We start from the raw sequence: 26,057 nt of genomic DNA, 5'->3' as shown, positions 1-26,057 counted from the left end.
GTGACGGGAGGGATACTGAAAACACTGGCATTGGTGGTGGAGAATGGGTGTTGGTGGAGGGTTGGGTACTCGATCACTGTATAACTGAAACATAAGCACGAAAGTTTGTAAGTCTGTAACTGTATCTCATGGTAATTAATTGAAAAAAAAGAGAAAATAAGTAAAATAAAATAAACAGCCTGGGGGAGGCCTACGTAAAGCTGTCTCAGTCCCTTTCTGCTCCCCAGGAAACTCCTTGAGTCCCACGTGAGACCTCACCATGTACAAATCCCTCCTGTTTGGGGTCACACCTGGTGGTGCTCAGGGCTTACTCCTGCTCTGTGCTCAGGGCTCACCCCTGGTGGTGCTGGGGGCAACATAGGTGGTCTCAGGGATCAAAACCAGGTTGGCTCCATGCCAGGCAAGTAGCTTAACCTCTGTACTATCTCTCTGGCCCCAGTAAAGCTCTCCCTTAAGACAATGAAGAAGAGAAGGCAGTGAGCGGGAGCAGGGAGATAAGGCAGACACCTCCCTGCGTCTTCCCACGGCCGTACGGGGGTAAAGACGGGAAAGGCATTCTGCTCTTCTCTTCATTTTCTGCTGACTCGGGTTCCTACTGGAGCCAGCTGCTGAAAGGAGCGCCGGTGCTCTGCAGTGGAATGAAGAGCCCAGGAAAGGTTCCAGGGGATCCTCCACTGGTCCATGGCGAACAGCGGGAGGCCCGGGGAGGGGGCTTCAGATGCTCTGATGCTAGTACCAAGCAATCAGAAGGAGCGGAGCTTGAACTCTCAATGGCGGTAGTCTAGGTGCTTAACGCGTCTCTGGCAGGGATCAGGGCCCTGCCTGGGAAGGAGAGAAAATCCCTGCCGTGTCCCCCATTATTTGCAGGGCAACTTGTATCCTCTCCTCCTAAATTCTTGTAGGATAAAAGTCCAGGCAAAAGGGAACAGGGGCAGAAGATGAAAGCACCACTGGGCGAGTGGGCGATGATTTAGAAGGGAAGACCCCTCTCACAGGGAAGGGACGAGGCTGAGAGCTGCTGTGGGGCCAAATAACAGGACTCGAGGCACCAAATGATGCCCAGTCACCGTCTGCCCCTTCTCTTTGTCGCGGGCCCCCTGTGAGGAAAGGCTCAGGACCTGTTCTCTGCGCGGGAGCCTCCGAAACCCTGGCAGTGTCCAGCCATCCTCCAGGGCAGAAACTTTGCCCCCTAGGGCCTAGAAGGTTGGGGTTAGCAACTTTTCTAGCTCCTTCTCTCTCCATTTGAGCACATGGGCTCCCTACCCCTATGCCCCATACCCAAAGTGGCAGAGACAGGGTTGGAACCCAGACCAATGTCTGGAAGAGCAATGCCAGGCTCAGAATGTGGGCTCAGGAGGTACAAGAACTGGGCTCTGGGTGCAGGGAGGCCTTGGGGAGAGGGTGTGTGTGTGTGGTGGGGTGGGGTGGTCCTGCTTGCCAAGCCTCAGTTTCCTCCTCTGCTGGCTGGCACTGCATACAGTTCTGAAGGTTGTCAGGATGCGAGATCATGTATTGAAACAGGGTTTCCCAAAGTGGGCAATGTAGCCCCTGATGGGGTGGAGATGGGAGGGATTCTGGGAGGACAGGGAGGGGAGCAGACTCTAGTAGGCACAATCTGGGGCACTTTCTCATAGGTTATACAAGAAGGTGCATTTCTCAGGGGGTGCTGGGTGGTATTTTTATTGGAAAAGGGAGTGGAAGGCTGAGTAAGTTTGGGAACCTGAGTATTCAGGGAGCCTCATCGGAGCCTACGAGGCACTCACAATTGTGTAATGAGAAAGAAAGTTTGAGTGGAAAGAGTTATCTTATTTTCATGATGGAGGGCGTGGTTGGGGCTGTATTCTGTGGTGCTCATGGACTGTTCCTGGCTCTGTACTCAGAGTAACCTCGGGCTTGCTCAGGGGAACAGATGTGGTGCTGGGGAGTCAAACTGGAGATGCGGCAGTCACACCGTGTGCAAGGGGAGTCTCACCTCCTGGGCCCTCTGCTGGGCCCCCTTCTCAGGGCACTGCTGAATACACACACATATATGAGCCCACTAGGTGGAGGGGTGGGGCTCAGGAAGCTTTCCGGGAGCACTGGGGGATGCTGCTGCTTGACTCGGTGCGGAACGCCTGGAGAATGCCGGGGCGAGTGTGGAAGGTCGAGGGGAGGAGCACAGCAGCTGTCTGGGGCCGGCTCTACTCCAAGCTCGGTGATCCATGATCCCCAGTCAGCACCAAGCGATCCCACGGTGAGTCTGCTGTCATTTCCTCAGTCTACTTAAAATTCAATGCCGAAGTCTTGGCACTTAATTAAAGGTTCCAATTCAACAATTTCCTACTGGGGCTCTCTGAGGAGGAAGGCGAGACAGACCCACCTTTCTTGTTCCCTCCCCCGTGTCTGGGGGCAGGGAGCTGGCACAAGGAGACAGTGTACCAATGATGGATTTATTTTTAATTGGGGGGGGAATGGTGGGGGGGGTGTGGTGACACGATGGTATCTGACTTCATCAGGGATCACATAATTTGGGGGGCTGGGAAAAATTCCTAAGCAGGGCTCACCTAGGTTCATTTTGGGTGATACTCAGCCACACAGGCTGGGCAGTTTAATGTTGGGCGATGTGATCTTGCTCAGGGCTATGGCATGGAGGGACACCCTAGTAGGACCTAGGGGCCTCTGGAGATATATACCATGGGCCATGTGGTGCCAGGGAACCAACTCCAGAACTTGTGCATGCAAGGCACGTGCCCTGACCCCTCTTGTATCTCCACAACCCTAGGGACAATTTATTTATTTATTTATTTAATTGATTCACAATGAGATACAGTAACAAAACTTTCATGTTTGAGCTTTAATCATATAGTCATCAAACACCCATCCCTTCACCAGTGCACATTTTCCACCATCAAAATCCCCAGTATCCACCCTCTCCCCATTCCCCCTACCCTGCCTGTGTGGCGGACAATTTGCACAAAACTCTTTCTCTACTTTGGTTACCTTCAATATTTTGAGACCAGTCCCACCACCACTCATACCTGCCAAAAAGGCAATGTTAGACAATGTGTTTCGTACTGCTTGTTATGGATACAATATAATGTCGCACGGCCGACATTATATAATGTCGCACGGCCGACATTATTAAAATTCTAAAATTTTAATAACTAGGGTCTGAAGAGATCGCTACAGCAAGTTGTTCGGGTCTGAAATTCATTTGTGTCTCTCTGGATTGTGGCCATGTGGGAGCTTAAGTAGACAGTGGCTGGGTGTGGCGTCATCTCTGAGTCCCATCAGGCAGGGGGAAGGAGAAGGGCCCGCTCCTCCCCTGTCCCTAGGGACAATTTATAACAACCTCTGCACAAGGCTTGGAATCCTTCCAATGCTTTCAGTTTCCCACGGTCAAATGAGAGCTTTGGCCTGGGCGGGGTGTTATTCCTCTGGGGTCACCCCAAGTCCCACCCAGGCCTCCTCTCTCTACTCTCTGAAGGCGTTTCCTTTGGAGGAGGCCCAGGTCTCTATTGGGCCTTTCCGGGGTCCTGGACGGGGACATTGCCTGGGGCCTCTAATACCTGCCTTGGGCTGGACTCGGAGCTGCCAGGGATCGGGAATCCTCCGTGTGCAAACTGGCTTTGAGTTTTGACCCCCAACCAGGACATATAACGAGTTATTTCGTGTTTGAGCAAAGAGTGTCTTTCAGTTTCTTGTTTTCTCTTCTTTTCTTATTAAAAGATGCAGACTTCAGGGCCTCCTGGGCTGCTGAGGTTCTTAGGAATGTGGCTGCAGGCATTCCCCGTAATATCACTGGAAACTGATGAAAGTGCCTGGGCTCAGCAGCGATGGGGAAGTGGGGAAGTCCCTGTGGAATTTCTGAGTTTGGGGCCAATAGGATCTAAAAACAGAAAGTTCTAGCATCTAGTGAGGTCACGTTTGCGAGTTCCTGGGAGGGCCCGCAGCCTGGGTGGAAAATCTGGCTGAATGCTCAGTTGATGAGAAGCCCCAGTCTAACTGCCCACCAACCTGACTCCATGGGGGCAGCGTTCCTGGGGCGGCTGGACTCAACTATCTGGACCCCAAAAATCCTGCATACCCCTTGGACTCTGCCTTCCAGTGCCCCTGTGTCCTGGGGGTGTTCCTGCCTTCCTAAGTCTCGTACCCACAGGGCACTAGCAGTGGACCAGGCATGGGCACCCACAGGAGAACCCACCCAGAGCAGCAGAGCGACTCCCTGCCCCGACCTCCCCAGGCCTTTCCCCTTGGAGACAGCCCGGGAACCCCTTCTCCATGACCTCATGAGGAAACCATTTGTTCCTAGCATGGAGATCCAGTATGGCTGATGGGTGAACTGCTGGGGAAAAACTCTACTTCTGTAGACGGGGGACTTCAGAACAGCCTGGTGTTCAGATGAATCCAGGGTCACTGGTTCACCTCTGTTTCTGCAAGAAATCAGTCTCACGGGCCTCCTTCCTTCCTTCCTTCCTCCTCCCTCCCTCCATCCCTCCCTCCCTTCCTCCCTCCCTCCCTTCCTTCCTATATCCCTGGCACTCAGGACTTACTCCTAGCTCTGCACTCAAGGATCACTCCTAGTAGGCTCGGGGGACTATATGGGGTGCTGGGGATTGAACCCAGGTCAGCCTTATGCAAGGCAAGCTCCCTACCTGCTGTGCTATAGCTCTGGCTCTTGTGTGCTTTTAAACAAATTTTTTTATTGAATCACCATGAGATAGTTACAAATTTTCATGTTTGGATTACAATCACACAATGATCAAAAACCCATCCCTCCACCAGTGCACATTCCCCGACACCAATATCCCCAGTATATCCCGCCCCCTCTTTCCCACTCTCCCCCTGCCTCCATGGCAGGCAATAATCCCCATACTCTCTCTCTACTTTTGGGCATTATGGCTTGCAACACAGACACTAAGAGGTCATCATGTTTGGTCCATTATCTACTCTCAGCACACATCTCCCATCCCTGATTCCTCCAGCCATCATTCTCTTAGTGATCCCTTCTCTATTCCATCTGCCTTCTCCCCTCCACTCATGAAGCAGTCTTCCAGCTATGGGGAAATCCTCCTGGACTTTGTATCTACTGTCCTTGGGTGTCAGCCTCATGTGATGTTATTCTATACTCCACGAATGAGTGCAATCCTTCTATGTCTGTCCCTCTCTTTCTGACTCATTTCACTTAGCATGATACTCTCCATGTCTTCTATGTCTGTCCCTCTCTTTCTGACTCATTTCACTTAGCATGATACTCTCCAAGCAAATTTCATGACTTTATCTCTCCTAACAGCTGCATATATTCCATTTTGTAGATGTACCAAAGTTTCTTTAACCAGTCATCTGTTCTCGGGCACTTGGGTTGTTTCTAGATATTGGCTGTTGTGAACATCACGGGCTTTTCTTAAAAACAGAATATCTTTCTGTGTGGGTTTCTCACAGACTCTCGTCTCAGTCAGTGGTGGTGCCAACATTCTTCCCGAAGAGCCATGGGAGTGCTCCAGGGCAGGCGGACAGCTCAAAGGGCTGGAGCTGGAGCCCTGAGATCCAACACCCAGCACACCTGGACCACTCCGTCCATGCATCCCTGCCTCTTACTCTCACCTGCCACTTCATTCAAGCCAGTTCCTAGCAAGTCAAGACAAACCAGTCTCTGCTCTGCCTCATGTGTCTCCGCTGAGAATCTCCACGTTGGGCTCAGAGATGTGTTCAAAGTGCTCATAAAAGAATTCCACCAGGTGATTTAAAAACGTATTTTTCAAATGGCGGGACAAGGGACTGTGACCCCATTTGGGGGTCAGGGAGCTGAATGTGGGGGTCATTTTGAAATAAATTCCTTAATGATTTATTATCAGCAAATGTTTGGCTTGGAGAGACCTATTTTATATACTTATGTACTCGAGGTCAGGCAAAAATTTCTTATGCAAGAAGGGGTCACAAGTAGAAAAATCTCAGTCCTGATTTATTCTTTTACTTAGGGCAGAGGTTGGACACACCTGGCAGTACTCAGGGCTTATTCCTGTCTCTTCACATCTCAGGGACTGTCCTGGAGGTGCTCAGGGGACCATATGTGGTGCCATTCAAAACCAGGGTGTGGGGCTGGAGCTATAGCACAGCGTTTGCCTTGAACGTGGCCGACCCAGATTCAATCCCTGGCATCCCATATGATCCCCCAAGCACCGCCAGGAGTAATTCCTGAGTGCAGAGCCAGGAGTAACCCCTGAGCATTGCTGGGTGTGATCTTAAAAGAAAAAAAAAAAAAAAAACCACACCAGGGTCCACCGGTTGCCTGCTAGCTCTTAACTTGTTCTATCTCGCTGTCTCACAGTCCTAATTTAAAGAGATATGGACTGACAATAAAGACGTAAAGAAACCTCAGGTGATGGTGTCAAGTGGCCTCTCTGTGCAGGCAGCTCTCCTGGGTCCTCAACGCCCTCCCCTGGCCGCAGACCTGACTGCCAGGGGGACTCTTGTGAAACAGGAGACTCATTTCCCCCTCGAAGCCAGTCCCAGCTCCCTGTGGGCAGCCTTGGGTCTCTGGGTTCCGGCTCACGCCAATACATTTAGTCTCAGCGTTCCCTAAGGGAGGCGCTCAGAGTCCCCTGACGAAGCTTATCAGAATCTAACAGCTGAAATGCACTTACGCCCAATTCGAGGAGCCTTTTAAACAAGCCAGGCGGTAGATGTGATGTAGTATTAATACCTGGAGCCATCCTCGGTTTCTGATTATCTGAGCAGGGGGAAAAGTGGGGACTGGAAGCACCCCGACCTCCCAGCCAACAGAAAAGCTGCTTCCACGGGCACCAAGGGGGAACGCCGACTCCGATTCTAGGCCGGGACTTGCCAGATTTAACCAATAAACATACAGGACATGCCGGTTCCTCTGCATTTCCAGACACACAGGTAAGTGTATAGAGAGTTATACATCTCACTGTAAGTCAGTCCTGTGAAATATTTAGACCATGTTCATCTATGCTGCGTCCTGGGACCCTGATGAAACTGGTGTTTCATTTGCTGTTTTTCCCACATCGAGACCGCAGGTGCTGATCCCTCAGAGGGTGTGTGATAGACGGTGGGGAAGTGTGTGTGTGTGGGGGGGGTCTGAGTGGGTGGGAGCTCCACCAACTGCTTAAGAGAACAGCCATGCGGTGGCCCCCTTTCCACGCTGGCTGTTTTCACTCCTCCCTCCCACCCCACACACCTTGCTGCGACTGTGCCACTCGGGGTCTCCTTTAAGAGATGCCTTCTTGGGCTCCCCCAGGCCAGCACCCTCCCCGCACACTGAGACGACCTCCTGAGCTCATGTGCCCCGAGGGGCTCACAGTGTGGGGTTTTTGGGGGTAGACACGGCGCCGCCTAAGAACTCATTGGCTTCCGTCTCCAGCTGTGACCTGTGCGGTTTTGCAGGAAAAGAGGTGAAGCGGCTTGGAGGGGCCTGTGACGGGGTATTTCCTTCCCTTCTCCCCATACAGAATGCCTCTCCTCTCCTGCTGCATTCACAGGTCAAGAAGTGAACCTCTATTTGGAGTCTGCGCAGACCCATGGGACCTAAGACCACGCCAGACCCAGAGGCAGGGAGTGACCCCCTGCAGGAGTGGGCGCTGATCTACCTCCCCACAGATGCCCCCAACCCCTGAGATTGGCAGCAGTTGCCCTGTCTCCTGCCTGATTTCAAACTACTGATTAGCGGTCTCCAGCGAGCCACACTAAAGTAATCGCAGCTATTTAGCAAAAGCAGGGAGGACAGAGCTCTTGGTTTCAGCCTTCTGAGTATAAGCTTGCAGCAAAAACACTGAGAGCGAAGCCATAAAATGCACGAGAATAGGAAGAAATACTGACACGACAATAAAACAAGGGGCGAGATTAATGATACCACAATACAATCTGTTTGCATTTGCTGCCCAGAAAATTAATTTTTGAAGACATTTCATTTAGCTTGGCAATATTTCGCAGCTTAACCTTTGGTATTCAAAACTTTTCCCCCTTATCTACTCTCTCCTGATTATAGCCTTTGGGGAGGAGGGGGAGGGACCAGTTGGGCATATGGGTGCTCCTGTGGGTGACATGGGCCAGAGGCCACTAAGGCGTGCAGAGGGGCATAGAAGTGCCGGCTGATGGAGATTCTCAGCTTTTCACTCCCCAGTGAAATGGCCTCTTTAACCAGCGGCAAGTCAACTTCCAAAAGAATGAGATACATTACCTTCCAGAGCAAGGCACCGGGGTGGGCTGGACGACCAGATAAGGTTGTGCAAGCATTCAAGGTACTCTGACCCCTCGAGTTTAAATCCAGGAAAGCAGTGGTAGGAGATGACGGTCCCCACCGCGAAGGAGGTCTGGTACTCGGAGATGTTGACGTAGCCATTCGAAGAGGCCAGAGGCCTCAGGCAGCCTGTGAACGGAGGCGGAGGGCAGTTAGTCTCAGCAAACGGGCACGGGAAGCTCCCAGCTGCTGGGCCAGGGAGACAGTTCAGGAGTCTCGGCAGTTCAGCTCCTGGCAATACAGGGTCCCCTCCAAGGATCCCTCCTGAGCACAGCTCTAGGAGTAGCCTCTAAGAACCCCAGGAGATGGCACTCGTCCTAAAGACCCAAGCACTGAGTTCAGCCCCACCCCCAACCACGATCAATATAGGGTGCCGTATCATTCAAAGGGACCTGAACGGGGGAAGCTCGATGGCAGGATCTGCCTGCAGGAGGCCCAGGCTCAACCCCATGCCTGGGTGGCCCCCAGCATCACTGGGAGGGATCGCAAGCACCAAGAACTGGCAAGTGTGGCCCCCAAACCTAAAAAGACTATAAAGGGACACAAACTGGAAAGAAAGATGAGATGGTTATATTTTGTCGTCATACAGTGCTTATGGGACACGCTTACTACAAGATTACATGGTCACTATTAAAAGGCAATACAAAAGTTAAAAGACAGCACAGATAAGCTCAGAGCCCCTAAAACAATGAGGCTGCGGCATCTGACACCCCTTCCCACAATCCCCTGTGCTCCTGACAGGCACCTGCCTGTACCTGCTGGTTGCTGGCACAGAGCACTTTGCTCTAGAATCCCCAGACTTCCTTATCAACAGGCTAGCTGGAAGCAGGGACTTTGCTTTTAGACTTTCGAAGAGCACCAGGAGGGTGAGACGGGGGAGCTGGGAGGCAATTGAGAACGGAGAGAGACTCACTGGTGGTTCCATCCCTGCCTGCACCAAAGAGCCACCAGCGGAATGTTGAGAAAATGTCAGTCCCTTGGGCCCATGCATGGGGTGGGTGGAGAGCCTGGGGCTCATTCTCTATTTTATTTTATTTTATTTTTAAGCTTTCAAAGCCATCCTAATGTGTCCATGGGACTGGGAATCACTGGAATGTCAGTGGGCGAAAGAAACACACCAGTGGCTTGCCAGCAGCAGTGAGTGGGTGGGTGGCTTGAGAAGGTCAAGATACAAGCTTGGGGGGCTGGAGCGATAGCACAGCGGGTAGGGCGTTTGCCTTGCATGCGGCCGACCCAAATTCGAATCCCAGCATCCCATATGGTCCCCCGAGCACCGCTAGGAGTAATTCCTGACTGCAAAGCCAGGAGTAACCCCTGAGCATCGCTGGGTGTGACCTCCCCCCTCCCAAAGAAAAAGATACAAGCTTGGTTTAATGAAGTTTCACATTTATGTTGTACGTGAAAGAGGGAAGGAGGCCTCTAGCATAGTGTGGGCACCTCAGGAGTTGGGCCGGAGAGCGAGTACAAACACGGGACTGACCCAGGTTTGATCCCTGGCAGGATGTGTGGTGCCCTGAGCCCAGAGCCAGGAGGAAGCACTGCACACAGCCAGGTGTGGTCCAAATACCAAGCACACCAAAGAAATCCAACCTGAGCATGATCCAGAGAGCAGCTGGAACACAGAGCCCCCTGTCCTCCCTCCCCCCGCCCCCCATCCTCCACCAACGCCCAGGTCCTTTTGCAAGGTAGCAGACCTCTGGGTTGGAATAGGTCTGATGGGGCACCCAAAGATTCGCAGACTGACGCTGTGGGGGCCGGGGCTGCTGTGGGGTCGCCCTGGTTGGGGGTGCAGGGGAGCAGGCTCTGAGTCTGCGCTGGCACAGACGTGAGGCCTCCCCCTTACACTCCTGCGTCTTTCTGGAAGATGAAAGCTGCCTTGCCGTCTGTAAACCCTTCCCGGGGGCCTGGAATTCTACGCGGCGTGGCCTCCACCCACAGGGAGCGCCAGCTTCTGTGCTGGCTCAGCAGTTTCAGTGGAGGGAATCGTGACCGGGTAGAACTGGAGCTCTCCCGTGGGGAAAACTGATTGCGTGTGAAATAAATCATCTATAACGGAGACGCTCACCTTCCCTCCCCATCGCGCGGGACAAAGGAGGCCATGTGCCCGCCACAGAGAACCCAGGTTCCTCTCGGGCTGGCTGGGTTAGACATCATGAGCTTCTGACATCTGGCAGTTGGGCTCCGTGCCTCAGTCAGCACCCTGGGCACGGGGGCTGTGTATCAGGGTGAGGCGGGCCTCTGGGGCCCAGAATCCAGGCGGGCTCACTGGGGAATGTGCAGGCATACAGTTCTGCAGTGTGGTGATCTGGGGCGGCAGAGCTCAGTGGACCGAGCAGAACCTACCTAGGACGGCTGACACTTGGACGAACCCTTGCCCAGATGCACGGTGCCCAGACACCCTTTGAGGCAGTCCTTCTAGCCTTCAACAATTATTTTCTTGGGGCTGGGACTCCCAAGCAGTGCTCAGGAGGTCTGGAGGGGAAGCAGCAATTCTCTGTCGACCATTTCAATGAAAGGGCCTGAGGACATGAAGCTGCTCAGGCCTGCAGTTGCTGGGGGTTATCCAGGTCATCTCAACAGTGCTTGGGGGCCTCCAAGGCCGACTCAGTGATGCTGGGGGTCGAAGCTGGACCAGGAGCATTGCATGTGCTCTAACCACCCGACTATCTCCTGGCCCCAATATTTGTTTTATTTTCCTGAAATGCAACCTAATGATTGGGAATAGCAAAAGTGACCATGTGAGGTGGGAGTTGGGGACGAAGATTAAATCTCTTCAGAAACAGAGGAGAAAGAAGGTGACTGAGAGGAACAGGTGGGAGAGTGAGACGCCCTGAGAGAAGTTGCTAGACGTTGGCCTGAAAGTCTATTTACTCATTTATTTTTATTTTTTGCTTTTTGGTTCACACCCGGCGATGCTCAGGGGTTACTCCTGGCTCTGCACTCAGGAATTATTCCTGGTGGTGCTCAGGGGACCATATGGAATGCTGGGAATTGAACCTGGGTCAGCTATGTGCAAGGCAAATGCCCTACCTGCTGTGCTATCACACCAGCCCCTACTCATTTATTTTTCGCTTTTGGGCCACACCCTGCTGGCCTCTGTACGTACCCCAGGTTCTGTGCTCAGAGATCGCTTCTGGTGGTGCTTGGGGGACCCTATGGGTGTTGGGATCATAGTCAGGTCGGCCACATGCAAGGCAAACACCCTACCCACTCTACTATCACTCCGGCTGCGGCCCAGAGTGTTTACTTCTCCTCCCAAGAAAAAAGGGCTGTTCTCAGCTACCCCCAAGGATGAAGTGTCGTTTCCCAATCAAGTAACTCTCACCACAGTCAGTGGAGGCTCTTTAAGGATGCAGTTCTCTCAATACCAAATTCCCAAAGGGCTTTGGGACAGCCCCTCCACTCCCCCCCCCACAAAAAGAGAGAGGAAGAGGCTTATGAGTCCCGCAATCACTGGCAGAAGGTTCGAGACAGCCTGACTGAAATCCAACAGTAGAAAACTGTCTCTGGCTCAGTTGTTCGATGTGATTTCTATTTGCACTTCTAGATAATGGAGAAAAGGCTCCTCAGGCTTTAGCCCCTGGATCTATAGGTGCAAATAAAAGTTGCAGGATGAAATGTCACTAGGGCCAATTATACACTCCCTGGGGCTCAGGAGACGTCAAGCTAAGACGGCCTGATCCTTGTTGCCCAGCTGTGCCCAGTGGCCGCTCCACAGCCTGACTCCCGCCCACCTTGTGGCAGGGCACAGGAGGTGGGCAGAGCGCAGCACAGGGTCCGGGGTTCTTGAACAGACCGCAGATTCAGGGGAGGCAGTGCGTGGCTTCTAGTGCTCTTGGAAGAAAAAAATAACCTCCTTTTCTTTTCAAAAAGTTTATTTATTTAGTTTTCTTTTTAAAAAATGTATTTATGTATACCCAGCAATGCTCAGGGATTCCTCCTGTCTCTGTGCTCAGGAATCATTCTTGCTGGTGCTGGGGGAACCATAAGGGATGCTGGGAAATGAACCCGGGTCGACAGTATGCAAGGAAGGCGCCTCACCTGCTCTACTATGGCTCAGGTCCCAGAAATGGGTCTCTTAAGAGTGGCAGGCCCTGCTCTGAGGTCAATGCAGAACTAGCAATGTGTTGTTGTGACAGACTCGGGGGTCCTGAGGGGAGGGGCTGGAGGGGGCAAAGGGAGAGCTAGTATCTGATCTCCAGACAATGACACCCCCAGGATGGAGAACATCACCTGAGAAATCCTCGGGGGCAAAGGAAACTCCGTAGGAAGCATGCCGAGGTTAAGTGGACATAAAAGGAAAAGAAAGGGCCTGAGAGCCAGAGGAAAGTGGGAATGACGGGCTCCAGGAGTGGCTGGTGTCTGCCCTCATTTCCCCTGCCACTGCTCTGAGAGCACTCCGGGCCTGGAAGGAACCAGCGGCTACTAAAGTTCATTAGGATAAATAACCCAACCTAAGTGGCGGCAGCGAGGTTTGGTGGAGGGTTTCTGAACCTGCAAACAAATCACGTGCCTTCTTTAAAAAACGTTACATCCAGATAGCACAGGAAGTTCCCGGGGTAGAGACACACATGGGAGGTGCAGGGCACTGCCTCTCTCCTGGTCCCTAAGCCTTGCTTCTTCAAGGGGCGAGATCTTAGGCCCTTGCCAGAGGAGAGGATTGATTTTCCACTGTGCGGCTCGCAGAGCAATATTGGAGCGTGTCGACTGTGATCTCTAAGCGCACAGGGAACATTCTTCTCAACATTTAATGCCCAATGCTTTTGGTGGGAAAATTCAGACCACACACCCTCTTCCCCTATTTATGAATTATGCATCAGCTTCTAAGTCCTTTGGAAAGTCACATGTCAAAAAATTAAATCAGAATGAATGTAAACTCAAGGGCTTATTTTCACCAAAAGGGCCCTCTATGCTGGCCCTGGCAAATTTTTAAATGGCAGAAAGACAAATATTCGCATGGTTTGGAAGAAATTTGAATTTGATTACTTTTCTCCTCCTCATGCATTATAAAAAGGATAACATTATTAAAAGAAAATAAGTCTTGGGAAGATTAGCTGGGATGTATTTTCCCCACTATTGAAATGAGTATTAAATATATAATAGTTCATCATTGTGTTCAGAGCCACAGTTACAAGTGTCCAAACTCTTAAACTACGTTTGGTTTCTAAGAGCAAATAAAGCATCTCACATGCTTAAAGAACAAGATTATTTCCATTTTATAAGAGCCTGGAAAGCTACTGAGAGTATGGAGCCCGCACGGCAGAGCCTGGCAAGCTACCCGTGCGTATTGGATATGCCAAAAACAGTAACAATAAGTCTCTCAATGAGAGACATTACTGGTGCCCACTCGAGCAAGTCGATGAGCAACGGGATGACAGTGACAGTGACTCTAGCAAACTACAACAAAGAGGTAGGGTGAGGATGTAGATCAGAGGTAGAGCAAATGCTTTATATGTGTGAGAGCTGGATTCAATCCAGGACACAAACCAACACACACACACTCACTCACATACACACACACACACACACACACACACACACACACAGCAACCAATAAAATTAATGTAACAGACTGAAGACAGCTCCAGGGAGTGAAGAGGAGATTCTAAGAGGAGAGTCTGGGGGTTCACAGAAAGAAGGGACTGGGGACTTTTATTTCTCCTCCCCATTCTTCTAGCAGAGGAAATAGGCTCTACAGTGTTTCCGAAAAAAGAGAACACCCTTCCCAGGTTGAGGGGGGCACTCGAATAATCAGGGGGTGGGTGGCAATAGGTGTAATGGGGGTAACTTCTCTTTTGTTTCCTTAAAGAAAGGGGGATTCCAACCCTTAATTCATGATGTCTTATTATGAAAGGGGGTAGAAGTCTGGGAAAATAAGTCCCACGTTAGTCTGGGAAGCTCTGTCCTCTGAGGGGGCCCAAGAGGCACATGGTGGAGATATGACAGCTTCCAGAACCCTACCTTGACAGATGGGCAGGTTGTCCCATGTCCCGTCATCACGACATAATGAGACCAAGTTGTACAGATCAGGGTATCGGATCTTGAACCCTTCATGACAGGTGATGATTAACTTATCTCCGTGTCTGTATGTCTTGTTATGAATCTCAGCGTCTTCAATCTGCGGGATACGGCAATCTGCAAGTATGGAAAAGTCAACGTGACTCTGGGGATTTAAAACAAGTTGTGCTTCACGGCGTCACAGGAAAGCTCTCACCACCAAACCCACGTGGCAGTCCCATACATGGTCTCTGGCGGGTCTCTGTGCTTCAGTCCAACCAACAAGTGGGAAGTTGAAAGTGGGAGGCAAGAAGTGGGTGGAGAACACAAATCTCCCCAAGTCCCAAAAGGAATGTTGCCTCTGGCCCCAGCAAGGCATTTTGTAGAGTTTATAGGCACTTTTGGAAGAGAGGGAAGGGAGGTAAGAGCTGCGGATTTGTCTGAATGATCTGCCGCATTCCTGGCTTTGCCATGCAGAGCCAGAGGGCCTGAAGCTGGACGGTCTCCTCAGCCTCACCCTGCAGGGGAGGGAAGGGCCTCTGAGCCTTTTATAAGAGTAGGCTTTGCTGAACAGCAGGGGCTGAGCTGCACTGGCTAACAGCACTTCCCATCCAATGTCCCTGTTTTGAAAAAGGTAGTAAGTAGGTTCATATCTACTACCGCCAACATTAGAAAGGCTCCGAGCAAGCAGCTGTATGTACAGACTCCTGAGAGTGAGAGCTGAATGCATCTAGGTGGATGCAGGAAAGGTCAGGCCGAGAGTCAGGACAAGGGCAGTAGAGAAACAAGGATCCTGAGTCACCAATAATCAAAAGATACAACAAAAAAGCATAAATAAAGACTCTGCTGCACCTATCTGACAGCTCTATCTACTTCCAGCTCAACATGCAAAGCCTCCTCTCCTGCCTTCAAGGGTTCTGCTCTCTGCCCGCTCCCACCCCAAACACCAGTTGACTAACGACCGAGGTCAGAATATTTCTCTGCCATGCATGGGTACAAGGCTCCCTTTTAGGGGGGAGGCTTGGGTGGAGGTTGGGAAAATTGGAAATAATGGTGGTGGGAAGGTGTAATGGTGGTGGGACTGGTGTTAGGATACGGAATGTAATAAATCACCATGAACAACTTTATTTAACAAATAAAAGATACCATTAAAAATATTTCCCTTTTATGGGGGTGGAGAGATAGCATAGCAGGTAGCGTGCTTGCCGTGCATACATACAACCCACCTGAGTTAGATTCCCCAGCACTGCCTATGGTTCCCTGAGCCCTGCCAGGAGTGATCCCTGAGCACAGAGTCAGGTATAAGCCTTGAGTAGTGCCAAGTTGAAGACCTCCGGAACCCAGCCACAGCCATGCTCAAGACCACTCTCCACACGTTCAGACGAGCCTCACGCATGAAGGAACTGGCAGAGGAACCCAGGTGTGCAGGACCCGGAGCCAAGATCTCCAAGGCTGCAAGGATTGGGATTGGGAATATTCCACCCAGATTCCCCATTTTCCAGTAGCTAGGCAGTCACACCCAGAAACTGCCCCACTGTGTGCTGTGTAATCCCATCCATGACCAACATCCAGACACTATAAAACCAAATGCCCAAAAGTGCATGGCTGTGATGCGGCTGCCCAACATCTGATAGCCTAGTTCTCCCTCTTGGAGAACATGGCAAGCTACCGAGAGTTTACTGCCCGCACAGGAAAGAGCCTGGCAAGCTCCCTGTGGCGTATTCATATGCCAAATACAGTAACAATGATGGGTCTCATTCCCCTGACCCTGAAGAGTCTCTAATGAGGCACTATTGGGAAGGACAAGTAAAGAGAGGCTGCTAAAACCTCAGGGCTAGGACGAATGGAGATGTTACTGGACCCACTCGAGCAAATCGATGATCAACGGGCTGACAATGATACAGTGACACAGTGCCAAGTATGCCATTATCCAAATCACCATTTTATATGCATATATGCATGCAAGCATGAGCTGCTTATTTCTTCTCCGAAGATCAGGTAGACCCCCCGACCCTCCACATACACAATGGGTGATGTTCCACAATTGTTGCATCTGAACTTTTAAAATCAAGTCCAAGTTCAGGAACAGAACTTTGATAACCATAGGAGCATCCTCTAAGGCCAAAGAGATGGCTCAAAGGACTGGAGTACATTTTTGTCATGGAGGAGGCCCAAGTTCAATTCCCTGCACCTCATGGGGAAGGAAGGAAAGAAGGAAGGAAGGAAGGAAGGAAGGAAGGAAGGAAGGAAGGAAGGAAGGAAGGAAGGAAGGAAGGAAGGAAGGAAGGAAGGGAAGGGAAGGGAAGGGAAGGAGGGAGGGAGGAAGGAGAGAGGGAGGAGGGAAGGGAGGGAGGAAGGGAAAGAGGAAGGAAGGAAGGAAGGAAGGAAGGAAGGAAGGAAGGAAGGAAGGAAGGAAGGAAGGAAGGAAGGAAAGGAGGAAGGGAGGAAGGAGAGAGGGAGGAAGGAAGGAGGGAGGGAGGAAGGAAGAAGGGAGGGAGGGAGGAAGGAGAGAGGGAGGAAGGAAGGAGGGAGGGAGGAAGGGAAAGAGGAAGAAAGGAAGGAAGGAAGGAAAGGAGGAAGGGAGGAAGGAGAGAGGGAGGAAGGAAGGAGGGAGGGAGGAAGGAGGGAGGGAGGGAGGAAGGAGAGAGGGAGGAAGGAAGGAGGGAGGGAGGAAGGGAAAGAGGAAGAAAGGAAGGAAGGAAGGATGGAGGGAGGAAGGGAAAGAGGAAGAAAGGAAGAAAGGAAGGAAGGAAGGAAGGAAGGAAGGAAGGAAGGAAGGAAGGAAGGAAGGAAGGAAGGAAGGAAGGAAGGAAGGAAGGATGGAGGGAGGGAGGAAGGAAGGAGGGAAGGGGGAAGGGAGGGAGGGAGGAAGGGAAGGAGGGAGAAAGGAAGGAAGGAGGGAAGGAGGGAAGGGAGGGAGGAAAAGAGGTGGGGGAGGGAGAGAGGAAGGAACTGTCCTTGAAATATCTCAATATTCTAAGGCTTCTCAGTCACCCCCAAGGGCTTATGGAATCTAGAAAGTAGTAAGAATGGTGTACACAGGGACCCTGACTTTCAAGTCTCTGACTCATCAGTTCTGGGACTCTGGGGCCGGACCCCCAGTGTTGATGAGAGGGAAGGAGCAGAGACCAGCTGGGGTGTTATAAAGAGCCTTTAGGAAGGGCTTTGAGGAGGGGTTGGGCCATGACCATTGAAGAGCGACTGAAAATTTGACAACCAGAGCTCCAGAGCACAGAACATCTGCACCAGAGGCTTGCGGGAAGCCCTGGGCTCTGCAGAATCAAGTGGGGATCCCTCCCTGTCCCCCAGGGGTCACTCCAAGTCAGGTGGCTTGCTAGCCCAGGAAGGCCTTCCAGGTGCCCTTCTCCCCACTATCAGCCCCCGAACCTAGTCTGTGGGACTCCCTCCCACAAGCCCTCTGTGCACCCCTCCACACCTCTGTGCACTTCCAGTGGGGCAGGGGGCCATGGGAGCTCTGCCCAGCTGGGCTTTGGGACAATAAACCTTCCCCTCAGGAGATCCCTTAGAGCTCCCCTTTGCCTCCATAGATTTCAAGAGTCCTGTGGCACAACCGTACTCCAATTTCCATTCTCCCTCTCGTAGCTGCATTTTTGAACCATAGAAAGAGGCCTTTTCACTGTCCATGTGGAACCAGTAGTGTTTCTACCAGCATAAACTGAATCCCGCTCCAACTCAGCCCTGAGTCATCCCGACTGGGCTCACAGGAGAGCCAGCCACTCTCCCCGCTCCACTGCGGCCTCCCTCTCAATGGAAAATGCCAAGTTACATTTATTCAGTGTCATGACGCTGAAATTATTTACAGCAAATAAAAACACATTTACCAAAGCACCCGTCCATAAAGTCTGGGCTGCAAATAAGAACTCGTGGCAGCCCCTGATAGGACTAAGCAACAATTTGCATGATTGGCTCAAAATTTGTTCAGGCATCAGCCAGTATGTTCAGGAGGTGGCCAGCTTTGGGGAGTGAAGCCAAAGGATTGAGTGTCCATGCAGACATTGGGCACACGTGGGCACTGGCCACCCAAACCAGAGTTACCCATGTCTGCTTCCCTAGAGTTTTACATGGTGGTTTCTGACAGTAATTTTCAATCACCAGTCCACAGACTCACGATGGGCAACCAGCAGTCAATGTAGGAGCTGGGGATCACTGACCTGTGTACACAGGTGTATGAACTGGGGCTGAACAACAACAGCAACAACCAGCAATGCTCAGGCAATACTCCTGGCTCTGCACTCAGGAATTACTCCTGGTGGTGCTCAGAGGACCATATAGGATGCTGGAGATGGCACCTGGGTCAGCCTTGTGCAAGGCAAATGCTTCACCCATTATACTATCTCTCTGGCTCCTCTACATTTATTTTTAAAGTTGAGACAAATGAAAGTGAAGTTAATCTCCTGGCCAACATCTCCAGACCCTTTTTTTAAAAACTTTTGTGTTTGCATTTCACTCATACAGTGATTGTTTACCCATCCTTCCACCAGTGCCCATTCACCTCCACCAATGATCCCAGTATCCCTCTCACCACCCTACCCCATCCCCCACCACCCCACCCTGCCTCTGTGGCAGGGCATTCCCCTTTGTTCTCTCTCCTTTTGGGTGTTGTAGTTTGCAATAGAGGTATTTGGCATGAAGGCAGCCTCTGGGCCCGGGCAGCCTCCATGCCTGAGTTCTGTCATTTTAAAGGACCCAGCACCACATCTCTTGAAGCATGTGGCTGTGTATGTGGTCAGTTCTCACCAAATTTCACAGTTCTACTCCCTGCCCCTGGATGAAGGTGGGCAGAGAAGCAAAAAGAGCAACTTGAGCCTCGTCCCTGAGCGTCTCCCAGCAGGGCTAACTCCAAAGACTTACCTCAGCACAGCAGGAACATGGCAAGCCCAATGGGGAAGACATATAGAAACTCACCAAGTTCAAAGAGCCAAAACAATAACACAGAAGGCTCAAACACCACCAACCGGCACAGTGAATCCTCATAGGATGACTTCAGTGACACCACAGTGAGGATAGTTAATAAACTCAAATGAAGGCAAGGGTAGTCATCAAAGCACAAGGAAGTTTGAGAGCCGAAATGTGAAAACTACAATCAGAAGAGGGATACAAAAAAAAACTCAACAGAAGGTTGGAGCAGCAGAATAACAGCAGCAGAAGAAAAGGTCAAGAAGCTCCAAGGTGAGAGAGAGGAGGAAACTTCTAGAAAACAACAGAAGATGGGAAAAAGGTCTGAAAAGAAATGAACAGCACACCAGAGAACTATAGCGTGAGTTCAAGAAGAAAAATACAAGAACCATCACAGTCCTGAGGAACTGGAAGAAGAATTTGATAAAGAACCATATTTAAATCATAGATAAGAATTTCCCAGAGTGGAGGAATACAGGCAACCAAATACAAGAGGCCCCAAGGATCCCAGTGAAAACAGGCTCAAATAGGAAAATGCCAAGAGATACATTAAACTCAGAATGAGAAAAACCAAAGACAGAGACAGAATATTGGAAGCAGCCAGATCAAAAAGGAACTTACATACAAAGGCAGTCTGTAGGAGTCACAGCAGATCTATCCAACGAGACTCTACAAGCCAGAAGAGAATGGAGGATGCAGTGCGAAACTCCAGGATGGACACCTCACCAAGAGTACTCTATCTTGGGGTGGTGGGGGATGGGGTGGGAATGGGAGGGATATTGAGAACATTGGTGGAGGAGAATGGGCACTGGTGGAGGGATGGGTAAACAATCACTGTATGACTGAAATGCAAACACGAAAGTTCATAAGTTTGTAACTGTACCTCATGGTGATCCACTAATAAATTTTTTTTTTTTAAAAAGAGTACTCTATCCTGCTAGATTATCACTCATATTTGAAGGAATGATACAGGGCTTCACGGACAGTCAAGAGCTTATGGAATTTATAGCCGTGAAATCAGTTTTTCAAGAAGCATTAAAGAATCTTCTTTAAAAGACAGGACAAACTTTTGCTAGCATGTGGCATTGAGTATGGCACTTATGGCTGCCCTATGCTACTTCAAGAAAGGCATGTTTACTCCTGCTTATTTATTTAATAAGAGATTTTATACATTTTCAATAACAAATTAATGTTTCTTTTACATTGAGTGTTCTGGTATTGAACATTTTCAATAACAAATTAAGGTCTCATTTATATTGAATCAGTTTCTAAATTATTTACATTTTATTACAATATTTTACTTATTAATGCAGCTACTACTTGAACAGTAACTAGATAATATTTTCTAATATAAAGTCAACATTCCCTTTCTTTGGATAAAACACTTCTATACTCTTATAAACTATTAAGATTTTTCCCCTCATTTTTTCTTAATTCTCTTCACTCTTACTAAATTATACATTTGTAGGATTTACATATTTTGTGTAAATTTTAAAATGCATCAGTACAGAATTATTTGCAATATTTATTTTAAAAATCACATACCTCTAAAAACCAAGACTTTTTGAAAAAAAATTTATTTTATCAACTCATTAACTGGCTTGCAATTTTGTGCAATTTCAGTATATTAGCTCTATTCATTTATGTTGTGTGGGTGTTACCACCTTCACAATAAAAGAGAGAAAGGTTTGATCCCCAGCATCCCATATGGTCCTCCAAGCACTGCCAGGAATAATTCCTCAGTGCAGTGCCAGGAATAATCCCTGAGTGCAGCTGGGTGTGGTCCCCAAACCAAAAAAGAAAAAAAATTAAAATAATCATTAAAAAAAAAAACATAGTAAGGGAAAAGTAAAAGGTCAAGATCAAAGTCATTGGAATTGAAGATTTTATCTATAGAACTAAGCTTATATGGCAGAAGGCTGGGAGGAAGTCCTTGGGACTCGGGTGGTGGGTGGTGGGGACTCGGGTAATGGATGTAATATTGGAATGATATATGCGCAATAATATGATTAACAGTATTGGAAGTCCCTGAACTTCAATTTAAAATGACTGAAAATAAACAAAAGTTGGAACAGTGGGGACGGGATCTGACACTGCAGTTGGTAACAGTACAGCAGCCCTCCGAGTATAAAATAGTGTCAGTACTACTGCAACTACAGCACCTTCCTAAAACCCAGTTATGAAAATGGATAGCGGGCCTGGCAGACAGCACAGGGGCTAAAGTGGGCCTGGCACACTTCTCACCCCAGTTCAAATCTCCATCACCGCATGTCCTCTGAGCAATAGGAATAATTGCTGCAAAATGCTGGGCAGGGCCCCCAATCCGAAATTAAGTAAATAAGAACAGAAAGTGAAACACCGGTGGTCTATGAAATAGGATGCTCTGGACTCCTAATCAGGAGCCTGGCGAGTTGGACCCCAGCGTGAGCAGGAGCTACACCAGCTGCAGAGCCCGTGCCAGGTTCAAGGGGAGTCACAGCCCCCGGATCCCAGCAGCTGTGGATCTTTTCAGAGTCTCCAGAGGGGGAGAAAGAAGGAGGAGGGCCAGTTTGCTAAAGGCCACAGTTGAAGGTGCAGAAGTTAGAGTTCAAATTCCTCCAAGGTAGGAAGCTGGGAAGGGTGGTGCCTTGGGCATTAGGACCACACTGCAGTGGTAAACCTGTCGGGGGGAACAACACCCAACGCCTCTCTCACCTTTCAGTTCTCAGTGTCTGGTAGCTAATCACCTGAGGAAAGGAGGGTGAGGTTGGAAGAAGAGAGCTTCTGGAATAAGTATATGTCTCTATCCATGGTCCGCAGCAGTAAGTAACTATGGACCTTCCCCCCCACCCCATGGAAAGAAATGAGCTGCAACCTGTAGTACCTGTACACAAGTGTATGACCTTCATTCAACTTGAAATTTCATACAGAGAGACAACACAGTTTTCTACAAATGCATCCAGTTACAGAAAAAAAAATTTTTTTAAAGCCACCTCAAAAATTTTCTTTTTGAAGCCACTAAGAACTATGGATAAAGGGCTCTCAATATGATTCTCTCAAGAAAAATCAGGTCATGGGCTGGGGTAACGTTTGCCTTGCACGCGGCCGACCCAGGTTCGAGTCCCAGCATCCCATATGGTCTCCTGAGCATCGCCAGGAGTAATTCCTGAGTGCATGAGCTAGGAGTAACCCCTGTGCATCGCCGTCGGGTGTGACCCCCCCAAAAAAAACGAAGAAAAATCAGGTCAATAATCAAAACATAGGTTGATAGGGCATAAATGCGTGCTTAGGGAGTGCAATTTAGGGAGTCTCTAAGGCTTCCCTTCCAGAAACCATTTTTCACCATCCTCCTGATGTGACTGCTTTAATAATCCAGCTTCTAGTAACAATGGAAATATAATACAATAACAATACAATACAATAAATAAAAGAAGGTAAAGGCCCATAGGACATATTAAACTTTGACTTAGTTTGTAGAGAGCGGGGACCTTAAGAATTAAACAGGAATAACAAAAGAAAATTTTATGAATCCTCCAGGCATTAGACTTATGATTTTATTTAAAGGGGAAAACAAACCCAATTTCTTAAAAAGGCCACATTCCTACATCCTTTCTTTACCAAAAGTGTCACAAATACATACAACACACAAATACAGATGATACACAGTTTGAGAGTCACAATTCACCTTAGCATGTTCAAGGTACTGCAGGTTTTGCTAGAAGGAATTCTACTTGCTTTCATCTTAGCATTTGTCAAAAAGCCTATTATTTATTCATCCACCTATTCATTCATTCATTCATTCATTCATTCATTCATTCATTCATTCACTGCATTACTGAGCACTTACTCTAGATCCAATACATTGGAGGTGCTGAGGATAGGAAAAGTCAAGAATTTGACTTGTGTGGCACTTTGCACAGAGGGCAACTCAGAGACAAATTAACAGATAAATGAGCTAGAAAATAACATGCGATGAGCCCTGCTCTACCAAGGTAATATGATAGGGATTGGCTTGGGGATGCCTTTAATTTGGAAAGTCAAGAAAGGCACCTCTGAGGAGATGACATTTATTAAGCTGAGACCTAATTACAAGGATTCAATGCAGTGTGGATCTGGGGGAAGAACAATTCAGGCAGAAGGAAGCCCGAGTACAAAGGTCAGGAAAGAGGCCCAAGTCCTTAAAACATGAAAGAAGACCAGTGTCTGGGGCTACAGTGTGCAACAATCAGGAAAACGAAAGGGCTGGCTCAGACCGGGCTTTCCACTGGTGCAGGAGCTCTGGGCTTTATTTCAGTGTGATGGGAGCTACTAGACCTTGTCAAGCACAGACCATGGCAAGATCTGATTTATACTCTGAAATGGTTTGCCGTAGGAAGGGAGAAGAATTATCTTTGCCTCCAGAGTAGTTTGGCCTCTGCCCTCGGCTCCTGGGAAATAACCTTGTAATACTCAGAAGGTCCTAGCTGAGATGAGTGTCTGTTTCACTGGAGCCTTCAGGCCACATGGAAGGGTGGGTGCTAACAACGGGATTCAAGCAGGGAAGGCTGGGACCATCAGTATCAGCTCAGCTTGGGGAGGGACTGTTGACTAACATCAGTCCTAAAAGTGTTGTGGTACGTCTCTGTGACTCAGACCCAGCAAGCCCTCTGGACACCTGCCCTGGCTGCCAGTACTCCTGACACTCTGACAGAACCCCTGCCAGTACCCCTGGCACTCTGTCACTCATGGTTGCCGGGAGAAGCAGGCACTGTCCATATGGGCCACTGGGATAGGAGAACTATCTGGATGATGTGGCTGGCAACTCCTGGGTCCCTAGCATCTCTTGCTGGGCTGAATTCATAAACCAGGATTACAAGTATGATGGCTTTTCTGAGTTCTTCAATTTGATTTATTTTGGAGGGTGGAGTGGGGTTTGGGCTACATCCATTGATGCTCAGGGCTTACTCCTGCTCTGTGCTCAGGGATGTGGTGCCAGGATTGAATCTGGAAGGCAAGTGCTTACACCTACTGTGATATCTCTCTGGCCACTCTGAGTTGTTTTGGTGAATCTTTTAGTGAATGGGTAACTATGGGACTTCTAAGTATGCACCTGGTGTAAGAAGCTAGGTGGTACCTGAGGATCCCGGAACTTTGTGTTGTATAATCCTTTTAAAAAATATTAGTATTGGGGCTGGAGCAGTAGCACAGCGGGTAGGGCATTTGCCTTGCACGTGGCCGACCCGGGTTCGACTCCCAGTGTCCCATATGGTCCCCTGAGCACCGCCAGGAGTAATTCCTGAGTGCATGAGCCAGGAGTAATCCCTGAGCCTCGCTGGGGTTTTTTTTTCCAAAAAGAAAAAAAATAGTATTTTGGCTTACTTTTTTGAGCCTCTGTTTTTCTTTGAACATGTATCTCTTTCTGCTTTTTCCACTCTTTTCTCTCCTCTCACATCTAAGTAAATTTAATTCAACAAAAACCATTTTGCTTCACAAAAAGAAAGTTGCTTTATCACACATGTCATAGCTAAGGTGAAATGCAAATAATTAACATAAACTGTATGATTAATGAGCTTAGCATCTATGGATTTCTACGTGCCATCAATTATGAAAATGAAAATTTAAAAATACATCATCAATAGCACAGAAAAAGTTTTGGATTTCCAGACATAAATTTAACAAAAGGAATATAATACCTCTGTACAGAAAACTATAAAATATTGAGGAAATTTTTCTTAAGTGTTATTAAGAAAAAGAACGAAGTAAATGAGGGACCAGTTCATGGCTTTAAATTGGCAAACTCAGAATTGTAACAGCATAATTTCCCCCAAAAACTGATGTTTATAAATTAAATATAACTATATTTAAAAAGTCAAACTTCTGGGCCTAGAGAGATAGTATGGGGGTTATGCCTTGCCTGTGGCCTACCCCTGTTCAATCCTTGAGATTGTATGGTGCCCTGAGCATCCCCAGGTGTGGTCCTAGAGGTCTCCACAAATCCCCAGATGTGTCCTGGAGGCTGCCAGGGATCTCCAAGGTGGCTCAGAAAATCCGAAGAACAGCAGGGCCCAAGCAGCTCCTCAGGGTCCTTGTTTGGAATCACTGGCCCAGTTCTCTAAGCATCACTGGGAAGGGCTCTGGGCCTTCTCGGCACTACTTGAGAGCCTCCCCCAAATCAAACTCCCAGAGATCTACCAGGGTGTCCCCAGTAGTCCCCAGCACCACAGAGCCAAAACAGCACCACACCTCTCAACCACTGGCCCACTTGGCCACGTACAGCTAAGAGAGGACCCCAATCCTAAAATATGTAGGATAAAAAAAATCAAACTTGCTTCGAAAATTGATAGGTTGATTCTAAAATTTAAATGGAACTGCAACGATCAAGAAGAGCCGAGGTTGTCTTCAAGAAGCAGAGCAAGGGAAGGAGAGCTTGTTCTCTTGGAATTCAAGGGTTATCAGAAAGTCAGAGTAATTAACCCAGTATAATACTGACACAGTGACAGCCCAGCGGGACAGAGCAAATAGATCAAAACCGAGCAGAGCTCATCCTAATCTTTTAAAATACATTTTAAATTTATAATCATTAATGCGGTTATAATGGGTTGATATTTATGGTCTTAATGTACACAGTTGTACTGGAGCGATAGCACAGCGGTTAGGGCATTTGTCTTGCACGCGGCCGACCCGGGTTTGATTCCTCCGCTCCTCTCAGAGAGCCCTGCAAGCTACCGAGATTATCTCACCCGCACTGCAGAGCCTGGCAAGCTACCCATGGCATATTCGATATATCAAAAACAGTAACAAGACTCACAATGCAGACGTTACTGGCGCCTGCTCGAGCAAATTGAGGAACAATGGGACAACAGTGCTACAGTGCAATGTACACAGTTACCTCACTCACCACCACCAAAATACCTAAGACCCCTCACCCCCACCCCTGCCCACATAC

The 26,057-nt window shown here is 49.1% G+C and overlaps 1 protein-coding gene across 1 annotated transcript in view; it reads right to left on the bottom strand.

Moving 5' to 3' along the window:
* SUSD4 (sushi domain containing 4) overlaps window positions 1-26,057 on the bottom strand; it is a 138,696-nt gene that overhangs the window by 26,654 nt on the left and 85,985 nt on the right. The window contains exons 4-5 of the mRNA XM_004605412.2: window positions 14,201-14,374; window positions 8,180-8,368 (exon numbers count right to left, since the gene is read on the bottom strand). Coding sequence (XP_004605469.1) covers window positions 8,180-8,368; window positions 14,201-14,374 — 363 coding nt within the window. The remainder of the gene's footprint in view (window positions 1-8,179; window positions 8,369-14,200; window positions 14,375-26,057) is intronic.

This window comes from Sorex araneus, chromosome 9 (genome assembly GCF_027595985.1).
Source record: "Sorex araneus isolate mSorAra2 chromosome 9, mSorAra2.pri, whole genome shotgun sequence".
Taxonomy (NCBI): domain Eukaryota; kingdom Metazoa; phylum Chordata; class Mammalia; order Eulipotyphla; family Soricidae; genus Sorex; species Sorex araneus.
The sequence above is the reverse complement of the archived record's forward strand: the minus strand, read 5'-3'. Positions and strand labels throughout refer to the sequence as shown.